The sequence below is a fragment of the Osmerus eperlanus genome, chromosome 11 (assembly GCF_963692335.1).
Source record: "Osmerus eperlanus chromosome 11, fOsmEpe2.1, whole genome shotgun sequence".
Classification (NCBI taxonomy): Eukaryota; Metazoa; Chordata; class Actinopteri; order Osmeriformes; family Osmeridae; genus Osmerus; species Osmerus eperlanus.
Genome location: NC_085028.1, coordinates 5,638,933 through 5,663,448, shown reverse-complemented (window position 1 = coordinate 5,663,448; position 24,516 = coordinate 5,638,933). Strand labels below are relative to the sequence as shown.

The 24,516-nt window shown below is 49.3% G+C and overlaps 1 protein-coding gene across 2 annotated transcripts; it reads right to left on the bottom strand.

The window, feature by feature from the left end:
* Nucleotides 1-657: 657 nt before the first annotated feature.
* pld3 (phospholipase D family member 3) lies at nt 658-6,714 on the bottom strand. 2 transcript variants are annotated; one of them, XM_062473646.1, is made up of 13 exons: nt 6,561-6,714; nt 5,943-6,006; nt 5,106-5,200; nt 4,799-4,849; nt 4,424-4,581; nt 4,079-4,259; nt 3,797-3,914; nt 3,469-3,596; nt 2,510-2,710; nt 2,138-2,277; nt 1,514-1,679; nt 1,322-1,421; nt 658-1,042 (listed from the first exon to the last, which is right to left on the bottom strand). In XM_062473646.1, exons 3-13 carry the CDS (start codon nt 5,130-5,132, stop codon nt 855-857), a joined length of 1,458 nt encoding a protein of 485 aa, XP_062329630.1. In that variant the 5' UTR covers nt 5,133-5,200; nt 5,943-6,006; nt 6,561-6,714; the 3' UTR covers nt 658-854. The 2 variants fall into 2 exon arrangements, with proteins under 2 accessions (XP_062329630.1, XP_062329631.1); XM_062473647.1 differs by lacking the exon at nt 5,943-6,006.
* Between the last annotated feature and the right edge of the window lie 17,802 nt (nt 6,715-24,516).

Here is a 24,516-nt window from a genome sequence, read left to right as displayed (position 1 = left end):
AGATAAATAGATTATTTTGTTGATTTTGTTTGACAGTTAAAAAAGATGTCACTCACACATTCCCTGACAGAAAGTTCCATTATTTTAAAGAAACACTTACAAGTTGTAAAATTATCCCAGAAAAACATTGACATTTTGTAGGACAACCTGTATGGAGGGCTTTGGTTGTTGCCTCAAGCCTGTTCACCCTGATTATATCATAAACATCTATTGACCTAAAATGGACCAAACTGACAAGATTTGTGCAACACTGGTAAGAAACAGCTGAAAGCCAGTTAGACCTCGTTCTGTCCATCTACCTGGACCCAAGATCAGATCCTAACTGGGCACAGCTCACTGTGGTCATAAACAGCAGCTCAGTTCGGTTTGTATCACATATGAAACACTAGTCTGGTTGGAGAGAGAGAGAGAGAGAGAGAGAGAGAGAGAGAGAGAGAGAGAGAGAGAGAGAGAGAGAGAGAGAGAGAGAGAGAGAGAGAGAGAGAGAGAGAGAGAGAGAGAGAGAGAGAGAGAGAGAGAGAGAGAGAGAGAGAGAGAGAGAGAGAGAGAGAGAGAGAGAGAGAGAGAGGAGAGAGAGAGAGAGAGAGAGAGAGAGAGAGAGAGAGAGAGAGAGAGAGAGAGAGAGAGAGAGAGAGAGAGAGAGAGAGAGAGGAGAGAGAGAGAGAGAGAGAGAGAGAGAGAGAGAGAGAGAGAGGGAGAGAGAAAGAGAAAGAGAGAGAGTGGTGTGTGTGTCCCTTCTGTGGTCCAGAAACAGCTCCCTGAGGTCAAACTAACTCTTAGTGCAGAGGATAGTAAATACTACGATCCGCTGCTCTGGAGCCACCAGACAAACAGGCGTAACGTGTCGGCAGCATTTAACACAGGTTTTTCAGGTCCGAGTGTTGGCGCAGGGCTTTGCTGTAGGCAGAGTCCCAGTCTCTCTCGAACACGGCGTGCAGCTGTGATTGGACGCTGGGCTGCGGGGACTGGGAGGCGGTCTGGTTGACCACCAGGGCAGAGCCAGCGGTGTTCACAAAGTAGTCACCTGACCAGTTGGACGTCCCTGGGGGAAGAGACGGTAAGAAAGGACAGGAAATGACCACACGTACTGTAGATGTGACAGAGTTAGGACACAGAGGTGACACCACACTGTGATACCACACAGCGACACCTCAGGAGATACCACAGACGGATATGATCTCTAATGGATGGGAGCTGAATTTCAGTGTTGAAGCTAATTTCTCATTGACAATATAAGCGTTATATGAGCATAGATCTGAGATCTAACCACCTCCACATCTGTAATTTAGGTTGTAATGCATGGTAAGGGTGTAGTACGTACCTATGTAGGCCACCTTGTCTGTGACCATGTACTTGTTGTGGTTGACTCGGGCGTAGGGGATCTCCTTCTGGCGGGGGTTGGCCGGGACCACAAACAACCTCTGCAGGACACACACAAGAAGTAGCAGGGATCAGCTTCCTGAAACACTGATGCTAACTTCACCACCTGGATGTCCCGCAAGCTGCTACTCACCACCTGGATGTCCAGCTTGCTCTTGGCCTCCTGGACGGAGGCCAGGGAACGCAGGAAGGGGATCATGACGGGCTGGGTGCTCGCCCAACAGCTAATCAGCAGACGCACCCTGACCCGCTTCTCGAACGCTACGCGCCGCAGCTGGGTGTCAATGTCTGCCCAGTACCTGTAGGGGGCGCCAGACACAGGCTCAGACTGGGAAATGTGTTTTTTCATGCACTTATGGGAAAGTCAACTTAATAGCACCTGGGCGGTACTCAACACCAACAGAAAATTAGACGTACTGATACATTTACTGTTCTGGGGGTTAAGGTTGGATAAAAATAAGGGTTAAGTTAGGGTGAAGCATGGGTGAGTTGAAGCTGATGCTAGAGTTGGAGTAGAAATTGAGGGGAACTGAGTAAGGGTGAGGGGTAAGTCAGGGTGAGGGATGAGTCATGGATGAGGTGAGGTGAAGGGCTAAGATAGGGTGAATGATAAGTCAAGGGTGAATCAGGGGAGTGGGGTGAGGAAGGTGGGTGAGTGAGTGAGTGAGTCAGAGAGAGAGTTAGGGTGAGACGGGGGTGAGTCAGGGTGACGGGTGAGTCACGGGGGAGGCGAAGAGGGAGGGAGGGGGCTCCTCACCGTTTGGGGCGGGAGAACTCCATGGTGGGCAGGTAGTTCATGACGGCGATGTAGACAAACTGCTCAGCGTCCTCCACCACACTGAGGATGGCCTGGAGATCCCCTGTCCGCCCCTGGGCACAGAACGACGGGGGGGAGCTCTGGAGGGAGGGGTGTGTGTGTGTGAGGGGAGGGGAGGAACAGAAGTACCATTCAGAAATGAACTGTGTCACTTATGAACAGACTGCTGCTGGAAAGAGGATCTGTGTGGATCAACCGCCTAACCACATCAACAACAGCATCTGTAACAACATAAATCATAGCCAAACTTCTTTCAAGAATGTTGGGGACGTCGTACACTCCAGTCCTTGACCCCTGCCTGGAAATGCTTACCGACAGATACACCCTGGAGTCAGTGCCGTTGAGTGGCAGCTGCAGGGGTGTGTCCTTGTTGTAGGAGGTGGAGAAGGAGCTGGGCCAGGGGGCGGGGACGGGCTTGTCGCTCTGGCCCAGGTACCAGTAGGCCTCAAAGATCTTGGCCAGGTCGTCGGCCAGGCAGCTGCAGTTGTACACCACCACCCCCAGCTCCTTCACCTGGGACACACGCACGTGAACACGGGTCAGAACGCCGCACACACGGCTGGGTGACATTTGTGTGTATGTACTCTGAGATTTGTGCATAGCTGTTTTTTGATACACTGCTGTCATGCCACAATTTCCCCTTAGGGATGAATAAATGAAAGCCATACAGTCCTCCATCCATCCACCCACTAATGCATCTACCTATCCATCTATCATACCTAGATGGACTTGCCGATACACCGTTTAACCACGCAGTGCTTACTGGACCACAATATCCTGGTTATACACAGCATAACCACAAACACATACAGCACCTGCAACACCAACCCCGTCTCAACCACATATCAGTGCTTGATGAACCAAGACTGAAGGAAGGAAGGATGCCTTCCTCTTGAAACTGCTTGAATGAGTGGTTTAAGCTGCATTACAGGAACAGCCTTAGTTTCGTTCTCGTGTCACTTTTTATGCTTGTTTGGAAAACACAGACTGAGCTGACATCACAAATCCCCTAGCTTACAGAGGCACAAACACATTCTGCTTGTCTATACTGCTAGCCTGCCTGAACTAAGCTCTGGGAAGGTGTTATATAGTATATACAAGCACAAAATTCAATGTAAATATTCTGATTACCTGGGAAAGAATGTGAGGGGAGAAGGCTAAGAGCAGAGATAGATGCAGAGGGAGGCAGGGAGGGTTAGTTAAGGTAGAGAGGCAGAGGGTTAGGGCAGAGAGGCAGAGGGTTAGAGCAGAGAGACAGAAAGGACCCTCACCTGGGTCAGAGACCGCCAGTCCATGTTGGCACTGCCAATGTAGACGTGCTTCTTGTCCACCACCCAGAACTTGGTGTGCAGAACCCCTGAGGTCAGCTGTCTCATGTTAACAGTTCTGATGTCCGCACCTGTAGAAACCAGACAGTTACACACCGCCCAGCATCCTACAGCTCCAATCACTGCTGTTCATGAAATACAATAACCACTCAACCGATCACAGAGCAGTGAAAAAAGCAGTTAACCAATTAAAAAGCAGTGGAATTACAACTGTCCAATCAGATGCAGGTTGGACAGAGTGACTCTCCAATCAGGGGGTGGGGGCACTGACCAGAGCTGTTAAGGAGTCTGATGTCATCCTGAGGTTGTCTGGCCTGCGGGGTGTTCACAGCAATGCGGACAGACAGCTTTCCGGACACTTCCGCTAGCCTCTTCAGGATGGTCTCTCCCTGTCACACAACAGGTCAGACACACCACATTTACACAAGAGGCTAGACAACAATAGCTTACTGTCACTGGTATTTTTTATTATTTGCGCATACTACATACTGTGTATGTGTGGGCTGAGAGCAATTGCTGCCGTCAGTCATTTTGCTTTATCGCAAAAAATCACCTGATTGGCTGTCGGCTCCTGGGTTCCGGTGTCTTTGTTGGTGAGCGTCCAATAGAAGGAGGCGATGTCGACACTGCTGCGAGCACCGCCAATCAGATTGAGCCACGCTTGGTAGATGGAGAGGTGGGAGAAGCTGGAGTTGAACTCCAACCCCTCTGGGATGCTCTCCACCAATGAGATCCTAAACACAGAGACAAGGAAGTAAAGCTGTTTAAAATCCTGTGTGATGGAACAGGTGGAGGTGACAGTACCATGATGGGGTGAGATCTGATCCGTGATCAGCTGTCCCGCTGTGAGGTACTGTGTGTCGTCAGAGGTGGACAGACAACGCGGAGCTCCACTCACGTGCAGGGGTCGGAGCAGCTGTCTCTGAGGGGGAGAGGGAGCCTGGTCCTGGGGGAGCTGGAGGAGGAGGAGACCCCTGGAGCTAGCAGAGTCTGGAGGAACAGGACAGCCAACAACACACTGGCCAGGCCAGTCAGGGCCAGCACACACCTGTAATACTACACAAACACACACAAGGGCACATGAATATACAGGATCACACACACTCGTACACAAGAACACATGGGCATGAACAGGAACGCACACACAGGAACACACACACACCGTGAGAAGTATGCCATGTGTCACAAAGCACATCTGACTCAAGCCAGGAACGACTACAATTCATATATATAGTGAGTGCAGGTAGGAGTCACAATGATTAGATTTAGTCACCATCAGTGCTTTCAAGGTAGTATCTTCTCTTCTGGACTCCACATCACACACCTGCAACAACAGGACCGGGAGATACTGAGACACAAAACAAATACTGCCCTTCTCTGCTAATGATGTTGTTTCTGCCAAGTTCTGTAATCGACAATAAGCATCTCAGGAAATCAAGAGTTTTGATGGAACTGTTGAAAGATACCTTCACAACACTATTGAAACACACCCCATTTGAATAATTCCTTAAACGGTTCCTTGAACTAACTCATAACCATCACAATATCCACAAATAGTCACAATGGTTAAGGAGGCATACCTTCTCGTAAGGAACGTCCGTCTTCATTGTCACAGCCAGCGATGTCTGTGTAGTTTAGCTGCTGGTGTCTCAGGTCAGGTAATGGGACTGCAAAACTGAAGCACATATTACAGGAGCAGCATGAGATATTGGAATTACACATTCTGGAAAACACCCGGTTTCTGAATCCTGGGCGCTGAGTGTCCACATACACACACACACACACACACACACACAGGCATACACGCATGACTCGTAAACACACTCATTCAGATACACACTCATTATACACCATTCTTTAGCCACAGTGCCCCCCTGCTCCCACTTTTCTATAGGTCCATGTCGTGACCTGGTGACAAAGGGGAATGTTCTGTAGGTGGTGCCTTTGTGAAGTGAGAAAGACCCACACCGACAGTAAAGCACGGTTCTCAGGTGGAAGTGGCCATACTGCACCATGAGCACGACGGCGCGGGATAGTTACGTGTGGAATATTGAAACGATCTGATCTGGACTAAAGAAATGAGAGGCGTAAATATTTTTTTGACTCAGGAGGTGAAGCTCGTGGATGCGTGTCACGAGAAAGAGAAAAAGAAAGAGTGAGATCTGCTGGCGTGCAGGCATGTGATACACCCGGCTACAAATTTGCTGACACATGCTATACACACATGCTATACACTGTACGGCTAGGATAAATACAACGTTATCTCGCAGTAGCCTCCATGAAGTTCACTCTGTGATTATGACAGTCAGGGTAAAGCTCTGAGCCATGCTCAGAGATATCTGGGCTTCCAAGGCCAGGTTATCAAATTCACCAGTTTTAAAAAGTAGCTATTGTTGAAACTGAACAAGGAGACTCACATAGCCGAAGCCAAGACAGAGTCAGGTCCGGGCTCTATGTTGATCTGTCTATCTCTTTGTTTGTCTGTACTGTAGATGAACACAAAAAAAATATGAATACTTATTTATAGTCAGAATCGAGCATTTTGGCCCTGAATTAGCTAGCCTACAGACGTTAAAGAACGCTTTGATCTCGAAACCTCAACAAGTCTACAAAGAGGGATTTGTCTGGTGACTGACAGTATACGTCCCTGCCGACGATGTTGTATTAATATCGTATAATAGGTTTCATAATACCAAAAACAAGTGCCAGTAAGAGTTGTGAAAGCTGCTGGAAAAACATCAAAACAAGCCAGCCCCGTGACACTGACAGTAGCAATAGCAAACTGTAGCCAGCAAACTTTTACACCCTGCCGGAGTTGCAAATTCAAATAAAGAACAAATAAGACTATCGTGGTTAATCTAACATTGCAAATTAAGAGAACTACAGGATATAGCCTATCCAATTGCTCTGATTTATAGTTCCAGTACTACAGCACTGTATTCGATAGTGTAACGAGCGGCTTTCAAACAACCAAGACAAAAACAACATAAACAATAAAGCGGTTTAGCAGCGGCTCGAATCAGTTTAGTCCATACCTGAGATCATATGGTTAGTTCGTGTGAAATCTTCACCATCAAACTACGTAATCTTACAATCACACAACTACTTTAAGCGACCGAAATGCTAGCCTAATGCTTTGCAGACGAGGTAAATTACCAGTACAAAGCTTTGGGACGAGGATGGTCATGTGACAAAGAACCTATGGAAATAAAACGTCGTCAAATGAAATGAGCTGTTCAGACCACATGAGGGCAGTGTGACAACAGGTAGGCTGCTGATTCTGAAGCTGGCTGCAAACTTTGTGGCAAATGAAGTTGAAGAGCATAATATGAATTCGGACCGTTTTTCTTGCCAAAACGCCATAGGGAAATAGCTTTGCCTATTTGGCTTTTAGAAGCCTCGTGATCAATGGTTATGCGTGCTGTCCCTGAGACAAATTGAGGCTAAGCAATAGGCATATTTTTACATAAAGTAAACTGTATTTCTGAACAATATGTCAAACCTTATATGTTGAAATATAGAAGCGCACTTAATGCAATTCTTAATGCACTGTGTAAGCTCCTGGGGATGTAGGCCTCTGGGACGGCAGGATGTAGCGGTAGTAAAATGAAGGGTTATAAACCTATTCTAGGTATGGGCGAGGTCCTCACACACCTTCGCTCCTCCAGGATACGACCGTCTGGTGACTTGAGTCACACCGCGCCCAGGAATAGGCCTACCTGGCTCTGCAACTTCCAAAATATGGAAATATGTTGGACGTTATCCCTATTGTTTAAGTATCGCCACATCAACTCGCTATAACGTTGAACTCGCCAAGAGAACATACTATCCTACATTAAATAGAAGATAGGCCTAAATTAACCAGGCTAAAAATCTACAGAAAATGTATCGAGTGTTGAATAAGTGTTGTAATATTTGGAGACAGTGACGAGAGTGAGTGAAGGGTATTTAACTTTTGCCACAACACATAGCAAGATAATAACACAGATGATTAAATGCAGCTTGATTAAGGTGAGTGGAGAGTATTGACATCCAGTGCTGCAGTGTCTCCATTATCCACTTGAGGGCAGTGTGGCTTAGAGACATGAGATGGATCTGACTGGATCAGAATGGTGAATAAACGTTAAAAACCGACGAGATTAAAGACTGGTACTTCCTCTCGCTGTATCTGCCTCTCTCTATTCATCATTCACTATACCATGAGGACAAAGTGGCAAAAGAATATCAACAACCGTTGTATACTCACGCGTCTAGCTCCTAGTCTAGTTAGGCTAAGTGAGAATGCTCACTGTATCTCCTCCTCCTCCTCCTCCACCTCCTCATAATAACATATGCAATTTCCTGACACACGCAAGAGCGGCTTATTAAAGGCATCTTTACGAGCAAATAAGGCACTCTCCACAGATCTCACACAGACCGCGGAGGAGAATAAACCTGTCAAGTGTTTGTCTTTCGCCGGTCGCAGCGGTGATAAATGTAGAGATGGCGTAGGCCCACTAGATCACAAATGGTCCCAGAGGATCAGTCCTGTACTGTATTATTATCCCGGCCTATGAAAGACATGAATTGCCCGATGACCGTACACTCCTGCCTCCACTGTTGACTTTGGGTGATTAAAGGCGTGGAGTTAGAGGCCAGTCCTGCCTTTGTTATGCTATCAGCAGTGGAAAAGTCCTCACCTCTGCCTCCGGAGCCTACCTGGCCTTATCAAGGGATGGAAGAGGTAGAATGGAGTATTATGGGATGGATGTGGTGAGGTCATAATTGAGCGGGTTCCGGGACCTGTGCTGTCTTGGTTAGGTACTGTACGTTGCCCCCAGACCACAAAGATGTCCTCTTGATCTGATGGTAGATGTTGGGGCTTTGGGGCCAGGGTTTAATCCCCGCTGGGTACATTGCTACATGAGTCAAGTGTCCCAGCAGAGGGGATGATAAGAGTGGCAGGCTCAATACTGGAAATAGCTGGGGACATAAACAACCGGTCTTACTGTAAATGTGTAGGAAAGCACAGGTGTGTGTGATTGTGAGGGAGTGTGTATGCGTGTGCATGTATGTGAGTGACTGTATTTGAAGGAGTGTGTTTGTGGTGAGCAGACTGAGGGGTGTCAGTTACCACGGTAATCTGCCTTATCACAGTAGATGTTTTTTTTTTTTTACAAGGACTATGACTCATGCTCCCCTGTCTAAAAAAAAGTCGTAAAAAAGTGACGCGCATCCTCTCAGTGTCCTGCTCATTCAAGACCTGCACAAATTACACTGTCACAGGATAGCCTCATCTCATCCAGCCTCTTACCTGCTCCTCCTAACATTTGTCTCTGTCCCTTTCTCTTTTTCTGTCTCTCTGACCTCTCTGACTCACCTGACCAGTGAGTCAGTAAGGACTGTGACTACCAGGTATTTGTGTGGGTGGGTGAGGGTATCTTACAAGAAGTGAGAGAAGGAGAAGAGAGAGTGAAATTGAGGAGAAAGAAATTGAGGGAATTAGAGAGAAAGGAGAGAGAGAGGATAGCTGAAGAAAGAGAGGTCTGTAGGCCATACCTGAGGTATGTGTTCCTGCTTCAGTACCAATACTTCCTGGTGCCACTGTGATGTACACAGCACATTTCAAATTGGTAATTTAACACCAGGAGTGTTTATTTTGGTCCAGCTCATGAGCGTGTATCTTTCTAAACACTTAACAAATAAGACGAACGCTCCCTGTGTTAAATTAACACTTGTGTTGTAGACCCAAGCAAGGCTAGACTCTTTATCACTGGTCCATTCCCATGGGGAAGAACTGCTTCCCTTTAATATAGCTGAACAAATATTGAGTTGTATTGTCTTGAATGTGTCCTTAGAGCTTTATTCAAAAATAAACTGGGGAGGCTGCTATATCTGTATTTTGTCCTAATTTTGTCTCATAAACACACACACTCACACACACAAATACTCACTGACAAGCACACACACAATTTCTCACTGACACACACACACACTGACACCTACACACACACACATGCACAGACACACACACACACACATTCCTCCCGGATGTGGAGGGTCAGGTCTGTTCCACAGTTGGATTATGGCAGGGAGGGTTGAACAAGAGTAATCTGAGGTGTCGGGGGCCATTGTTAAAGAGGCTGGCTGCTCAGGAGAAGGAGAGGCTCTGCAACTGCTCTCTTACACTTCATCTGACACGCCTGTACACACACAGGACCTGGACACACCTAGCCTCTCTCTCTCTCTCTCTCACACACACACACACACACAAACTCACACACACTCTTCAGGACCTAGACACGCCTCGTCGTAGTCTGCAACATCACAAGAACACCTCCGTAATACAATACAACAGTTGCACAACTCCTGGACATTGAAATGTATCTTGATTATACAGGATGTACATTGTACAAAAGAATGAACAATAGTGTTGCTGTTTTAGGTCATTCAAATCATATCAATTCAAGTGCTTTATTGGCAAGAGACATTTCAATTATTGACAGATTTTTTAATGCTGTACAGTAGGTTTGCTTTGTCAATTTATATGTCTCATAATCATTCAGAAATCATGTCATTTTTGTATGTACAGTAACGTGTTATATTGTTTTTTACAGTATGTATTTATATGTGTATATACGTACTGTGCAGATGTCTTAGGCACCCAATATATTGTACATAAATATTGTCTTATATATGTACTTTTTGTATGTGTCTTCTGTATTTGTGCGGCAGTATAAAAGAGCAATTATGCCCACAAATTTGTTTAGTCTTTTAATTTCATAATTTTTTTAAGCATTTTTGCTTTACTTAAAAAATGTATTCAACTAGTCTATATCAAGACTTTTGCAGAGTGCTATATACTGTATATATATGTGTGTGTGTATATATATAGATATACACATACACATCCTCAGACTACATTTAACAAGACATGGTTCAGACTCCATCACCAGTTAAGAGAGTTTCTATTTACCCAGAGGGGACAGTAAAAACCAACTAGGACATTCTAAGAACCCTGCCTCAATGATAAACTACTCTGAAGTATAATACATGGACCAGGCAGGATTTGAATAAGAAGTATTTGGTGGTATTTGAAAACTGTATTTGCTCCAGGTCTGTAGGTTTTAGAGCAGGCAGCTTGGTGTCTGGTGGACTTTTTTGATTTTATACAGACCTCGGGACTTGGGGGATCTGGGTGGGTGGAGGAGTATGTGTGTGGGGGGGAGGGGGGTGTGGGGTGGGAGGGGGGGAGGGGGGGGCAGAGGGCAGTTTGTTCAGTTCAGTGAAGGCTGGCAGATAATGGAGTGAGGGATTGAAGAGGAGGAGGATTGGCAGCGAGGAGGGGTCAAAATTAAATAGGGTTTGTGGGTGTGATGGAGGTGGGAGGGAGACTTTGGGGGATAAGGAGGGGGTGGGGATAGTTTGAGAGTGAAGTGGGACATTTTGGGGGGGCTGTTTGTGAGGGGGGGGGTGTCAGGTAACTTATTAGCCAATCCTGTTCAGCAAGGTCGCTGAGCGGGAAGAGGTGGGAAGTTCTCTTGAAATATCGATCCAGATCAGCCCATTTAAAACTCCACAGTGTCCACTCGAAGCTTGGAAGCTTCTCTGGACAAACTCTTGTTTGCCTGAGATTTATGGCTCACACACACACACACACACACAGAGGATATGTGTTTTTGGAGCGGCTGATGTTTTTGGTGTGAAGTTACTTTAGAGTTGTTTGGGCTTTTGAAAAGTGGTCCGTCTGAACTTTGGTTAGCATGGAGATCCTGTGATACTTATGTATGTCACTTTTCTTTACACACACATATGAGATAAGTTACCGGTATTTTAAAGAAATCAACGAATAAAGTCCACTCCACATTCTGTGTGCCCCCTACATATCTCCACTGTGTCTGTGAGCATCTCTGTTTCTCTCTTTGGACCAAAATATTTTTTCTTCCCGCCCTCTTCCTACTATCCCCCTCGACTCTCCCACTTAACTCCCCCCCCCCCCTCTGCCCCCCCCCCCCCCGTCTGCCAGTCTTATCAGTCTCCGTCCTTGACCCCCCCCCACCCACCCCACCCCCGGCCGACACACACCTGTAGCAGCAGGCCACATCGCCGTGGTTACTCATTAACCAGGACTTCCTTTTATCCTGCACACACAACCTCTGGGTCAGTGCCCGGTGCCAGAACTAGAGCCAGGGGCCTGCAGAACACAGCCAGAACTGGAGATCTGGACACAGAGATACAGAGAGGAGGAGAGAGGGGAGGGGGGGGGGAGAGACACAGAGAGAGAAAGAGATATAAAGAGAGAGATAACACTTCACTACGTGCTATTGAGAGGACTGGACCCGAAACCAGACAAAAGCTTAGCGGGCTGAGAAGAACCAGAACTAGTACCACATAAAGTAAAGGGGCAGATGGTCAGGGGTGAGAGGCGAGCCAGGCTCCACTCCACAACCATAGCCAGGGCCAGGGGCTGGCCCACAACCAGGGCTGTTTAGCCCAGACCCAGGGCCAGGGGCTGGCCCACAACCAGGGCTGTTTAGCCCAGACCCAGGGCCAGGGGCTGGCCCACAACCAGGGCAGTTTAGCCCAGACCCAGGGCCAGGGGCTGAACCACAACCAGGGCAGTTTAGCCCAGACCCAGACTCAGGGGCTGGCCCACAACCAGGGCAGTTTAGCCCAGACACAGGGCCAGGGCCAGGGCCAGGGCCAGGGCCAGATCCAGGGCCAGGGCCAGGGGCTGGCCCACAACCAGGGCAAGGGTTGTACTGTTTTGCCACGCCTCAAGTCATGTTTTGAGTAGCTGAGGTCATCACATGGGTTTCTACCTCTTCATGAACTAAACATAAAACAGAGAACCAATACCCACAGGTAGGAGGAGTTCCTTGTAGGAAGTGTTTATGAGCCAGAGTTCAAAACAAAGAACCGCCTGAGTAGTGGTAGGTGTGCACTGGTGTGCACTGTCCTGTTAAAAGATCCCGTTTAGATACTGGTCTCTGGTCAGCACTGCTGCTGCTTTGAGAAACTCCTTTTGATGTTAGGGCTAGGTTGGACTATCTGAAAGGACAAAGTCACTGTTTGTGTTCTGTTTTGGTTTCGGTGGGGAATTCTGTGAAGTTCATGGCGCCATGGTGTTAGATATCATTGTTTTAGTCAAGGCATTGCCATTGCTGTAGACTTGAACCATTTTTGTGTGTGTGCAAGCGCGTGAGAATCTGTGTGTGTCTGTGTCATCGAGTGTATGTGCGCCTATGTATGTATGTGTGAGCGTGTGTGTGTATCTGCATGTGTACATGTGAGATATCCCTGTGTATGTGTGTGTTTGTGAGTGTGTGTGTTTGAGTTAGTGCGTGCGTGTGTATATGTGTGTTACCAGGCAAGGCAAGGCAGCGGCCAGACCTGACCAATCATTAATTCACCTGGTATGCACGTAGCCCTCTTATCAGCTGGCATGTTGCCACGCCGACCTGGGGACCGAAAAACACAAAACCAGCTTCTTATCAGCGTCTGTGCAACGACAGCACATCGTCCATCTGCTAGCACACTGGTCTCCAAACACACAATAGCTTATCCTGAACAGATTATCATGTTTAACCTTGTTTTTAGACACACATGCCTTGTGGGTCATGTATATGGCAGCTAACTTTGATTTGTAGACTTTCCTCTTTGAGTGTGGAGCGAGATACACGTACATATGAAAATACACCTGCTGTCGTGGACTGTGAAGCTGGAAGGTGCTGGGTTCAGGCCTGTGGTGGAGATTTGATGAGGAACATTCAAACAACTCATCTACTAGTTACGATCTCCAACTGCCGTGTCCAGTACCTGGCCACTACATCTGTGATCAATCGTATATAAAGCTTGCAAAAACAGGAGATTTAATTGAGCATAAAAATAGTATACCCTAGTCTGAGACCAACAGAATCACAATGACCAGACAATTTACAATTCCAAGTACTTTCAGTCCCATACCAGCACTATGAACTTGAACACTTTAATCATGCAGCCCATGTCCTCGAGTTCAGATAACTAAACTGAATCCAAAAGACAACTAGTTCCTCGTTCTGGTATGGTACTGAAAGTGCTTCCGGTAGATGCTAAACTATTAGCCTCCTCTAAGATCAATCCTTGCATTAAAACCTGCCAGTCAGTTTGAATGTTTACGTCTTTCTCTCTCTTTTCGTCAGAACATTTCACACAAACTGTAGCCAAAGTGACCTAAGACTGGGCTCTGTGGTCATCTGGCCGTCATCTAGGAGTGTGATGAACGAGAGGAGGCAGGCGGAGGGTGTTGACTGGCGTTGGCCCGGAGATCCAGAGACCCTCCCTCCCTACCTCCATCCTTCACCCTCCGCCCTGTCACCTGACCCAACCCACCGGTCATGTGTGTGTGTGTGTGTGTGTGTGTGTGGTATGTGCGTGGTTGTGTGCATTTGTGTGCGAGTCTATCTGGTGCACGTGTGTGTGCATTTGTGTGTGCGTGTGTGTGTGTGCGTGTGTGTGTGTGCATTTGTGTATGCGTGTGTGTGTGTGCGTGTGTGTGTGTGCATTGTGTGCGCTTGTGCGCATGCAAGTGTTTGTGGATGGGTGGAGGGGGGGGGGGAGTCACCTTAACTTGTCAGCTTCTCATAGAACACATCCATTGTAGGTTGCTGAGGTGAGGTGGGGGTGAAACTAGTCTTGGGGGGGTGGGGGGGGGTAGGAGCGGAGGCGGGGGGGGGCGGTGGTTGGGTGGCTGACACCGGCACACAACAATTGACGGCAAACATTCCAGCCCGTTTACTGCCCCGCTTGGATGGTCAGGAGCAGAGAGGAACGGTGTATCTGGTGTGGTCGGGTCAGGCGGAGGAAACCCCCTCAGAGACCCAGCTGCCAGCCCCGTTCTTCACCTGGTGTTTCCCTCACTTCGCACAGCATGGGCCGTCGTGGCAGCGTAGAGGTTCTAGTGAAGGACAAACGGCTCACGAGAGGAATGAGGTGACCGAGCCCCCAGAGAGAGAGAGCCTTGCTGCTGTCGTGTCTCAGGGACGAAAGCTTTCCGTCGGATGGATTCACAGAAAGACGTGACCGTGCTGTGAATCGAGACGACTCGATTGTTCTGTTAATTATGCTGATCATGACGACTTGATAGCCGAAAGCTTGTGTTTGCTCGGCACACAGCTGGGTCCTGTTTAACCAGTCCTGCTCTTCCTCTGGATCCGTCACGGACACAGCTGAGAGCGTGACGCATGACTGTGTCCGTGGTGAGGGCGGTTGGGAACCACGGGTTGGGTAGAGAGGGTGGTTGGGAACCAAGCTGCAGCTCCAGCCTGACAGTAGATGCTTGGGTTGCTGTGCAGGTGGGGAATCTGGGTTTGAAGCATGACTGAAATCAATGACACTGGGTTGGGTTGAGGTTACCTAGAGTAGGTTTGGGTTGTAAATGGTTGAGGTTAAAGAAGAGGGGGGTGGTAGGTGGTTGAGGTTACCTAGAACAGGTGGGAGGATTTAGAGGGGTGGTGCTAGTTGGGGGGTGGGGTGAATTGAGGGTCATGACAAACTCACCTAATCTCCAGGGGTTCATCTTCCCACAATGCACATTGTTTCTACGGCTGAGTGCTGCTGGGCCACTGTCCCTGTGAGCCTCTCAAGCAACTAGCTATGTAAGAGAGATACCTGGGTGTGTGAGGTATGTGTGTGTGTGCGTGTGTGTGTGTGTCTGTTCATGCGGGGTGCTGCATGTGTGTGTTTGTGTGTTGAGAGAGAGAGTGTGTGTGTGTGTGTAAGAGAGAGTGTTTGTGGGTGCCTCTGTGTGTGTATGTGTGTGTATGTGTGTGTGTGCCCTTGCATGCCTGTGTGTGTGGTGGTTGGATGACACAAAAGACAACCCCCACTGTCCTCATGACCAAACAAGGGTGTGGCCCGGGCAGGTTCACACACAGGCTTCTCCCTGATCCCATTAAAGCAATCAACAGTGTGTGTTTACTCAGTACTAAAAGCCATTGAGACCCCTTCACACACACAGACCACACACGTGCAGCCCCCTCACACACACACAGACACACACACACAGAGACACAGACACACACACACTCACACAGGCAACCACTGACACACAGACACACACAACAGCCCCCCCCCCCACACACACACACACACACACACAAACAGGTACCCATGCACACACACACACACAGGACCTCCTCCCTCCCACACACACACTCACTCACTCTCACACACACACACACACACACACACACACACACACACACACAACACACACACCACACACACACACACCTACACACACACACACACACACACAGTAACAGTACTGTGCCCTGGTGGTCTGTCCAGGAGGAAGGCTTCTGTCATCAGCCCACAATAAGAGATTCTCTCTTCATCTGTTATCCAACCAACCTGTATTCGTTCAACCATCCTTCCAACTGAGCCTTCGTTCTCAACAGTCTTACTAGTTTGCAAACAACATTCACATGAATCGATGATTCTGAGAAACAAACTGGACTCCAGTCCCAAAACAAGTTGCCTGATGGTGAATCGATACGTTCCTGCTCTCTCAACATTAGAAATGACACTGTTCAGCGTTGAGTTGGTGTCGTTTATACCACACCTCATTCCCCACCGAGACCCCCAGGCCTCAAAGCCCCCCCCCCCCCCCCCCCCCCCCCCCCCCCCCCCCCCCCCCGGTCCCTGATCCAGGCGTTGTGAGAGGGCGTGGGCTGAGCCCTGGTCTCCCCTCCTGCCCTGCACTGACAGACAGCTATCTGCCAGGTGAGCTCATGAACAAACACAGGACACAATGCAGCTAGGCCGACCTGCCTCTCCACACCACTTCTGGTAAGACCATCAATTGTTCCCCAGTGAGCTGTGTGTGTGAGTGATCTACCTGAGACCGTCCATCTGCGCACACACACGGACACGGACCCACACCCGCGCAGGTGTGCGCACACACACAGACACACACACACACACATAGGTAGATGGCAAACTATCAGCTCCTCTATGTTCAATGGCTATCGCATTTAAACCTGGCCAGTCAATTTATATCCATCAATCTTTCTCGAACTTTTTGTCATGAACTGCCGAACATTTCACACAAAATCTCACAAGATCTACCATAACGCTTGACAGTGTTGAAATGATCAAAATCGTCATTGGCGATTTTCACTGTTAAAGGCCGTTAGCAAAGATTACAGAGAGGTTTGAAGCCTGGATTAATTATTGAAACGTGTATTATTTGGAAACCTAAATGGATGCCACTGAACTGGGAGATTCACCTCCCCGTGACCAAAGGCTGTCTGATGTTCAGGCTGTGTCCAGTCTGTCATGTTTGTTCCCCTCCTGCTTTGAATACAACCGTAGATATGACTCATGAAACTGAGTTCTCTCTCTGTATCTTGATTTCCAGGAGCTGTCCAAGGTTGCCACCATGATATACTACTCAGAAAAGAAAGAAAAGAAAGATATATAACAGACGTGTTAGCGCAAAGATGAAACGTCTTCTTACACTTTTCTACATAAACTATCATAGAAATCTTGAATATTATGAGCTATTGTGAACAAGAGGGTCAGAGAGAGAGAGAGAGAGAGAGAGAGAGGAGAGAGAGAGAGAGAGAGAGAGAGAGAGAGAGAGACAGGAGAGGAGACAGGAGAGGAGACAGGAGAGAGAGATGTGAGGGAACAGAGAGAGAGAGCAAGGTAGAGAGAAAGACAGAGAGAGAGAGAGAGAGAGAGAGAGACAGGAAGTGTTTCCTAACAGCAGACACTGCCTGGGAGCGCAGCTGCCAGGTGTTTTACATGTGCTGCCATAAAGGCCTTATCTGTAGCTGGGAGAACATGGTGCTGCCTCAACACTGGAGAGACAGTCTTCAACATGCTGCCCTCGCTGCACAACAAAAACATAGACTTCACATGGCCGTACCTCCATACCTCCTTCCATCTCACGCTTACTCCCCACCCTCTTCACCCTCCTCCGATCCCCCCCACCCTCTTCACCCTCCTCCGATCCCCCCCACCCCCACCGCGGCCTCCACATCCACAGCACCCCTCTCTCCCCCCACTCTCGAGTCCTCTGAGCACCCTGCCCCCGACTACCACAGTCCCCGTCGCCCCCTCTCCCCCCCTCTCCTCCCCGCTCCTCCCACCCACCATATTGAGCAAACACACCGAGCAAACAGCCTGAGATAGGATGGGAGCCCCCACCCCTTGTCACCCCCCCCCCCCCAGAACCAAGGTCTGTTCTCTAACCCCAGAGTGCCCTCTCCTCCCTGCCCCGCACCCAGACTCTCCACACCCTTCCTCTCCCCTCTCCCTCCTCTCCCCCCACTGAGCTCCTGAATCCCAGGGCCCAGAGAATCCCTTCCATCTCCTTCTGACCCCTCCCAGCACCCGGAGCCTCCTTCTCCACCAACCCCCCCCCCTCCCCCTCCACCCCCGTTCCTCCCTCACCCTGCACCAAAGGTGCTCGTCCTTCCTCTCTCCCCCCCCTCGCCTTCCCCTCTCCCTCCACTCCAACACAGAGTGTCCTCCCTCCCTCCCTCCGCTCCCTCCCTCCCCCTCTCCTCCACCTCTACTCAGGCGCAGAACAAACACTCTGGCAGCAGCATGAACAAAGAGGATGAATAATGGGAGGGAAATGTCAACGTTTCATCATGGCTGCCCCGGCCACCGGTTATCCATTAACAATGAGAGAGAGAGAGAGAGAGAGAGAGAGAGAGAGAGAGAGAGAGAGAGAGAGAGAGAGAGAGAGAGAGAGAGAGAGAGAGAGAGAGAGAGAGAGAGAGAGAGAGAGAGAGAGAGAGAGGGAGGGAGGGAGGGAGGGAGGGAGGGAGGTAGGCGAGAGGAAGAGAAAGAGAAAGAGAGAGAGAGAGAGAGAGAGAGAGAGAGAGAGAGAGAGAGAGAGAGAGAGAGAGAGAGAGAGAGAGAGAGAGAGAGAGAGAGAGAGAGAGAGAGAGAGAGAAGATAAACCAGTCCAGTTAAACTAAGGAGAACATGCTGAAAGACTTTCTGCTTTTTGTCCTGTGATCGGGCATTAACAACATATTTATACAGATACACCATGATTCCCCCACACACACACTTACCATCAGGTTCACAAGGGTGGAAGATGCATTTAAAGAGTTTATATAATCATAGTTTCATGTCATGTATGAGCTTTACAAAGACGTCAGTGTTGAAGGGTCCACATGCAGAGGGAAGGAGGGGAACACACAAGGGTATTTATCCATATAGGAGGGAGGGAGGGAGGGAGGAGGGAGGGAGAGAGGGAGGGAGGGAGGAGGGAGGGAGGGAGGGAGGGAGAGAGAGAGAGAGAGAGAGAGGGAGAGAGAGAGAGAGAGAGAGAGAGAGAGAGAGAAGGGGAGAGAGAGGGGGGAAGGAGAGGTGGGAGAGAGAAGAGAGAGGGGAGAGAGAGGGATAGAGGGAATGGAAAGAGGGAGGAAACAGAGGATGGAGAGAGGAAAGAGGGAGAGTGGGAGGGAAGGAGGAATAGGAGAGGAGAGAGAAAAAATGGGGGAGATGGAAGGAGGGAGGAAGGGAAGGGCGGAGTTGGAGGACTGGGGCACAGTCAGGGGGCAGGTGGGCGGTGGGTGGGTCTGCACTCTACAGCAACAGTACCCTGCTCCTGCTCCTCCTGCCTCCACCTTTTCTGGATTCTTCTCCTCCTCCTCCTGTTCTCCTCTGGCTTCTCTTCCCTCCCAGACCTAGGCAGACCCTGTCTAGTGCCACACTACACTCAACTACACACGCACACACACAACACCGGCTGTTTTGACTCATTTTTCGTTATTTCTGAACCCCCCCCACACACACACACACACACCCGACTGGGCTGTACCTCCCGGTTTGGCTCGAAGGCAACACAGGACACATAACCCTCTCACAGATCGCCCTCACAAACCCGTGTCACTTAAAAAATATAGAGAGAGATATTTTAAGTTTGTAACGTCTGAGTCGTTATCCTTCTTTTATTGCATGTGTGAGAGAAGCAGTCCTCTGTGCTCTAGACAGACAGGGAGACGGCAGTGTCACTGCATTGGGACTAGGAAATTAGCAAGCGGTTATTAAAGTCAACTACAGGATATCGGTTGCTCATTAGCTATTGCTCATAGGCTTGGATGTCGCTATAGTTTCAATTGGATGGTTCGATGGACTGTTGATGATGACGGCTCAGATTTGGCCACTTCTCAGGTCATCTGAGGTCCTCTGTCTGAGAACAGGACGAGAACTTGTCTGACCTGCTCAAGTTCAACCAGACAGAACTTTAAATCAGAGCTCTATGCTTTTTCTTATTTATTCTTCTATTTATGTCCAACTGTGGGGAAAGAGTGTTTTTTTTTCTTCCTTTCCGCACGGCAGGACCAGAAGCGAAGAAAGAGAAAGAGAGGTAGAGAAGGAGGGAAAGAGGGAAGGAGGGGAGAGGGGGGAGAAACAGTGAATGAATCCGTTTTATTTATTTGGTTTGGAGGTCTGAACCTTTAGCAGTGAAAAATCGCTCTCCGTATCACTAATTCCGTCCCCTCCGGCCTGCCGTCGGAATGAAAGGAATAGGCAGGCGGAGCGAGGCTGCGGCGAACACAAGGAGCGCGGCGGCGAACACAGCGCGTCTGTGTGCTCCCGTCGGGCCAGACGACTCGCAGGATTTCAGCAGCCATGTGCAAAAACCCCCGACTCTGACTGGCCTGAGCGCGCAGAGTGAGGGCTCACTCACCTACAGCGCACACACCGGGTCATGGGTAGAAACCGTTCCCAACAACAATTAGCCTACCTTATATTTGCGATCGATTTTGTGAGTGAACTTTTCCATGTTTAGAGTAGCCTATTATGAGCCAAAGTGTGAGATCGAAAAAAAGGCCTTGGATCTCCATAGCTTTTGTATTCCCATGAGGCCTTATCAATCCTTAGATCACAATTAGTTTAACACTGGGACATGCACTGTGACACCTTTTGGATCGAATGTGATGTGGAGGGGGGCTGAAAAGCAAACAGAGAAGGTTTGAGAGAGTGACAACATTAGCACAGCCCCTGTATAGGCCTAAGGACATGTACAGTATAACACTCACGCATGCACAGACACACACACACACACACACACGCAGAGAGAGGCGGCAGTGTGAGAGCTCTGAGCTGTGTGTGTGGAGTCCTAGCTGTGAGTCATGAATGAGTACACATTGTTAGCTCAGTGAAAATCCTCACAGGTTCCTGGAGAAAAAAAACCCTCTTACGTGACACCAGGATGCAAGACAGCTGAGGAGAGCAGGATACACCCCTCTCCTGTAAGGCCTGCAGCGCTGCATCTGTCCTCCACCTCGCTCCACCTTCCCTCACACCTCTCCACCTCCCCTCCACCTTCCTTCCACCTTCCCTCCACCTCTCCACCTCCCCTCCACCTCTCCTCCCCCACCCCTCCACCTCTCCTCCCCCACCCCTCCACCTCTCCCACCCCTCCACCTCTCTTCCCCCACCCCTCCACCTCTCCTCTCCCACCCCTCCACCTCTCCTCCCCCACCCCTCCACCTCTCTTCCCCCACCCCTCCACCTCCTCTCCCCCACCCTCCACCTCTCCTCTCCCACCCCTCCACCTCTCCTCCCCCACCCCTCCACCTCTCTTCCCCCACCCCTCCACCTCTCCCACCCCTCCACCTCTCCAAATCCACGCCTCAACCTCCACTCCTCCTCATACACCTACCTAATACTTGACTCCACCTCTCCACACCTCCACCTATTTTCTGGGTGCAGACAGCCTGGGAGCTCCACACTCTCTCAGGCCATGGAAAGTGAGTTGGTACCGTGCTGAATTAATAGAATGTGTGTTTTGAACAGATACACAGGATTTTGTGCCAGTGGTAAATTATGTAAGCTTTTATTTACATAGGTTAGGGTTAGGGTTATTTAAATATGGCGATCCCCAAATATCGTCATACACCAAATACACAATAACACTGTAGCTTAAGTCAAGCTCTGCAACACCTCAAGGTCTCCACAGACTGACTGACTAACGAGAACTACTTGTTATGCACCTTACAAACATTATCTTCAATATGAAATCGACCACAAAGAACGTTAACCATCGTAAAAAAATGCACCATGTAACAGCTGTGTATTGATGTTTCTGATGATCAATAACAATCCGTGTTAGTCCATTTTTATTTTTCACCGTTAGTTTTGTTTTAACTGAAATACCTTGCCTTAACCATCTTGCCAAATCCTAAATAAAGCTTGTTACAAGAGTGGGGTTATCATGTTTATGTTTTGAGTTGCTGATGGCTGTGTTGTTGTTGTTGTCTGCCCTCCACACACCCCCAGATGTGTGGACCACATTCATCACCCCCCAGATTCCCCCCAGCCCCCAGATTCACCCCACATAGCCCACCAGACTCCCCCCTTCACCCCCCAGATGGTGCTTCCTTGTTGATCTCATATTCATTTGGCCTCTTTACCGGAACTACTTGAAGGTACACAACCCAGGTTTACGGGAAGCTGCTACAGCGTCCCTTCACAAGCCGCTCCACTCAGGATTCCAGACCTTTCCTGATTGGTCCTCAGGAAGACCTTCACTGTTTAGAGAGCCTCCCCCGACCAATCGCACGTATCGGCTAGTCTGGCTAGCTCCAACGCTGGTCGGCAGTGAAAGGTGTTCTATATATAAACCAGGAAAAAGGGTAGCTTTGTGGTGCTGAAGTAAATTCAGAGAGAGGGGAGCGAGAGAGGTGGTGGTGGGGGGGACGGGGACAAGAGTGATGAAGTTAGAGAACGTGAGAGAGAGAGAAAATCAGAAGAGAATGGGAGAGGTTTAGAGACAGCGATCACCATAGATGGACTGAGAGATGCCGGGGGGGAGAAGAGAGTTTGAGATGGAGAGATAGAGCAGAGGGAAGGAGAGAGAGCAGGAGAGATGGAGCAGGAGAGATGGAGATAGAGAGAGAGGCATGGGAGAGGGCGAGAATGGGAGAAAGAGAGATGGAGATGGAAAGAGATAAGGAAATGGAGCGGGACAGGGAGGTAGAAGAGAGTGGGAAATGGGAGAGAGAGAGGCAAGAGAGAGGGAGAGAGGGGGTAGATAGGAGAGAGAGGGGGAGACAGGAGGAGATAGGAGAGAGAGAGTCAAGAGAGAAAGAGAGAGGGGTTGATAGGAGAGAGAGAGAAGGAGAGAAGGGTAGATAGGAGAGAGAGAGGGATAGATAGGAGAGAGAGAGAGAGAGAGAGAGAGAGAGAGAGAGAGAGAGAGAGAGAGAGAGAGAGAGAGAGAGAGAGAGAAGGATAGATAGGAGAGAGAGGATAGATAGGAGAGAGAGAGGGATAGATAGGAGAGAGAGAGAGAGAGGAGAGAGAGAAGGATAGATAGGAGAGAGAGGGATAGATAGGAGAGAGAGAGGGGGTAGAGGGGGAGAGACTGTCTCCCTGAGGCCTGCCGGAGCAGAGGGATCCGGGGGCTGAGAGAGTCTCGCCCGCTATGAAAGGTGTGATGTCCGGGGTCCCGTGGAGCCAGGAAAGTTCCCTCCACACACATATACACACACACATACACAGCGGTTCGGGCCTACCGACCAGCAACCAGAGCCTGGCAAGGACAGAGGTAGGAAGGCAGGGAGGCTGAGAGGTAGGGAGGCAGAAAGAGGATAGAGGCAAGCGAAAGGATAGAGGCAAGGAGGGTAAGGAGACAGGGATAGGATAGAGGCAGGGAGGGAGGGAGGGAGGGGAGGGAGGGAGGAAACGGGGGCACAGAGAGGCAGTGGTGGCCTTGTCAGAAGGATTGCTACTAGAAAGGCCTTTTCAGGTGTTTATAAATACCTGATGTCAAAGAGAGAGAGGAAGGCGCAAAGCTAAATGAGAGCCTTCGCTCGGCCGAGTGAAAATGGGACCCTCAGTCTGTTTATTTTGACAGAAGGGAGTGAGAGAGAGAGGAGGGGTGTGGGGAGGGTAAGACGGAGAGAAAAGAAGCAGGGATGAAGCAGGGGGAGGTATTTTTGGGGTGGACATTCCACCACCTCCTAGAAGAGAACGTTTCCATTGACGGGGGGATTGAGAGAGAGAGAGAGAGAGAGAGAGAGAGAGAGAGAGAGAGAGAGAGAGAGAGAGAGGAGAGAGAGAGAGATGAGAGAGAGAGAGAGAGAGAGAGAGAGAGAGAGAGGGAAATACATGGTGATGGAGGGAGAAAGAGAGAGGAAATGAGAGAGATAGGTGGGGAGGAACAGAGAGGTGGAGAGGGAGGGAGAGAAGGAAGGAAGGAAGGAGGAAGTGAAGGAGAGAGAGAGGTGGGGAGGGAAGGAGGGAGGGAAGGAGATTGAGAGAGTGAGAGACAGTTGGGGAGGGAGGGATGAAGAGATAGAGGTGGAGAGATAGGGAGGGAGAGAGAGAGGTGGAGAGGGAGGGAGGGAGGGATAGACAAACGACATGCACAAAGATGGACCTGAAGGCAGTTCGTCTGATCTGCTTGGATGCAAATCTCATCACCTGGGGGTTTGAGGAAATGACACCAGGATGGGGTGGGGATGGTTTATGTGTGCATGTCCTGACTAGGGGTTCTCAGATGGAGGTGGCCAATGTGGGTGGAGGGAGGGCGGTGGGGGGTGGGCAGGGGTAACGTGTCACTGTAAAGCCAGTGATAGCTTCTGGCCACTTTCCTCTAAACAAATAGTCAAAATGACCCTGGGGGCTAACGTTTCTGGTCCAACTGTCAGAAGCCATTTAAAATCAAGCTGGTTTAAAAAAGAGCTTGTTTAATGCTAAAAGTGCATATTTAATATGCTTGGAAAGCATGTATGTGACTGAGATCATTTAGCTTCTAGATGTGGCGAAGAATCAACAATTTCCAGGCTGATGCCCCATCTAGACATCTTGACTACGTCAACAAAGCCGATATCAGTTATGTTGTACTATCAAGGTATACAAAGATGTTTGTGCAGAACAGGGTTAAGGCAGGTGTGGATATGCAGAGATGAACGCAGTCTCTGTTCCTCCAGGAGAACGCTGTGTCCCATACCTGGACCTGCTGGAGGTCTGCACTGTGTTGCTCAGCGG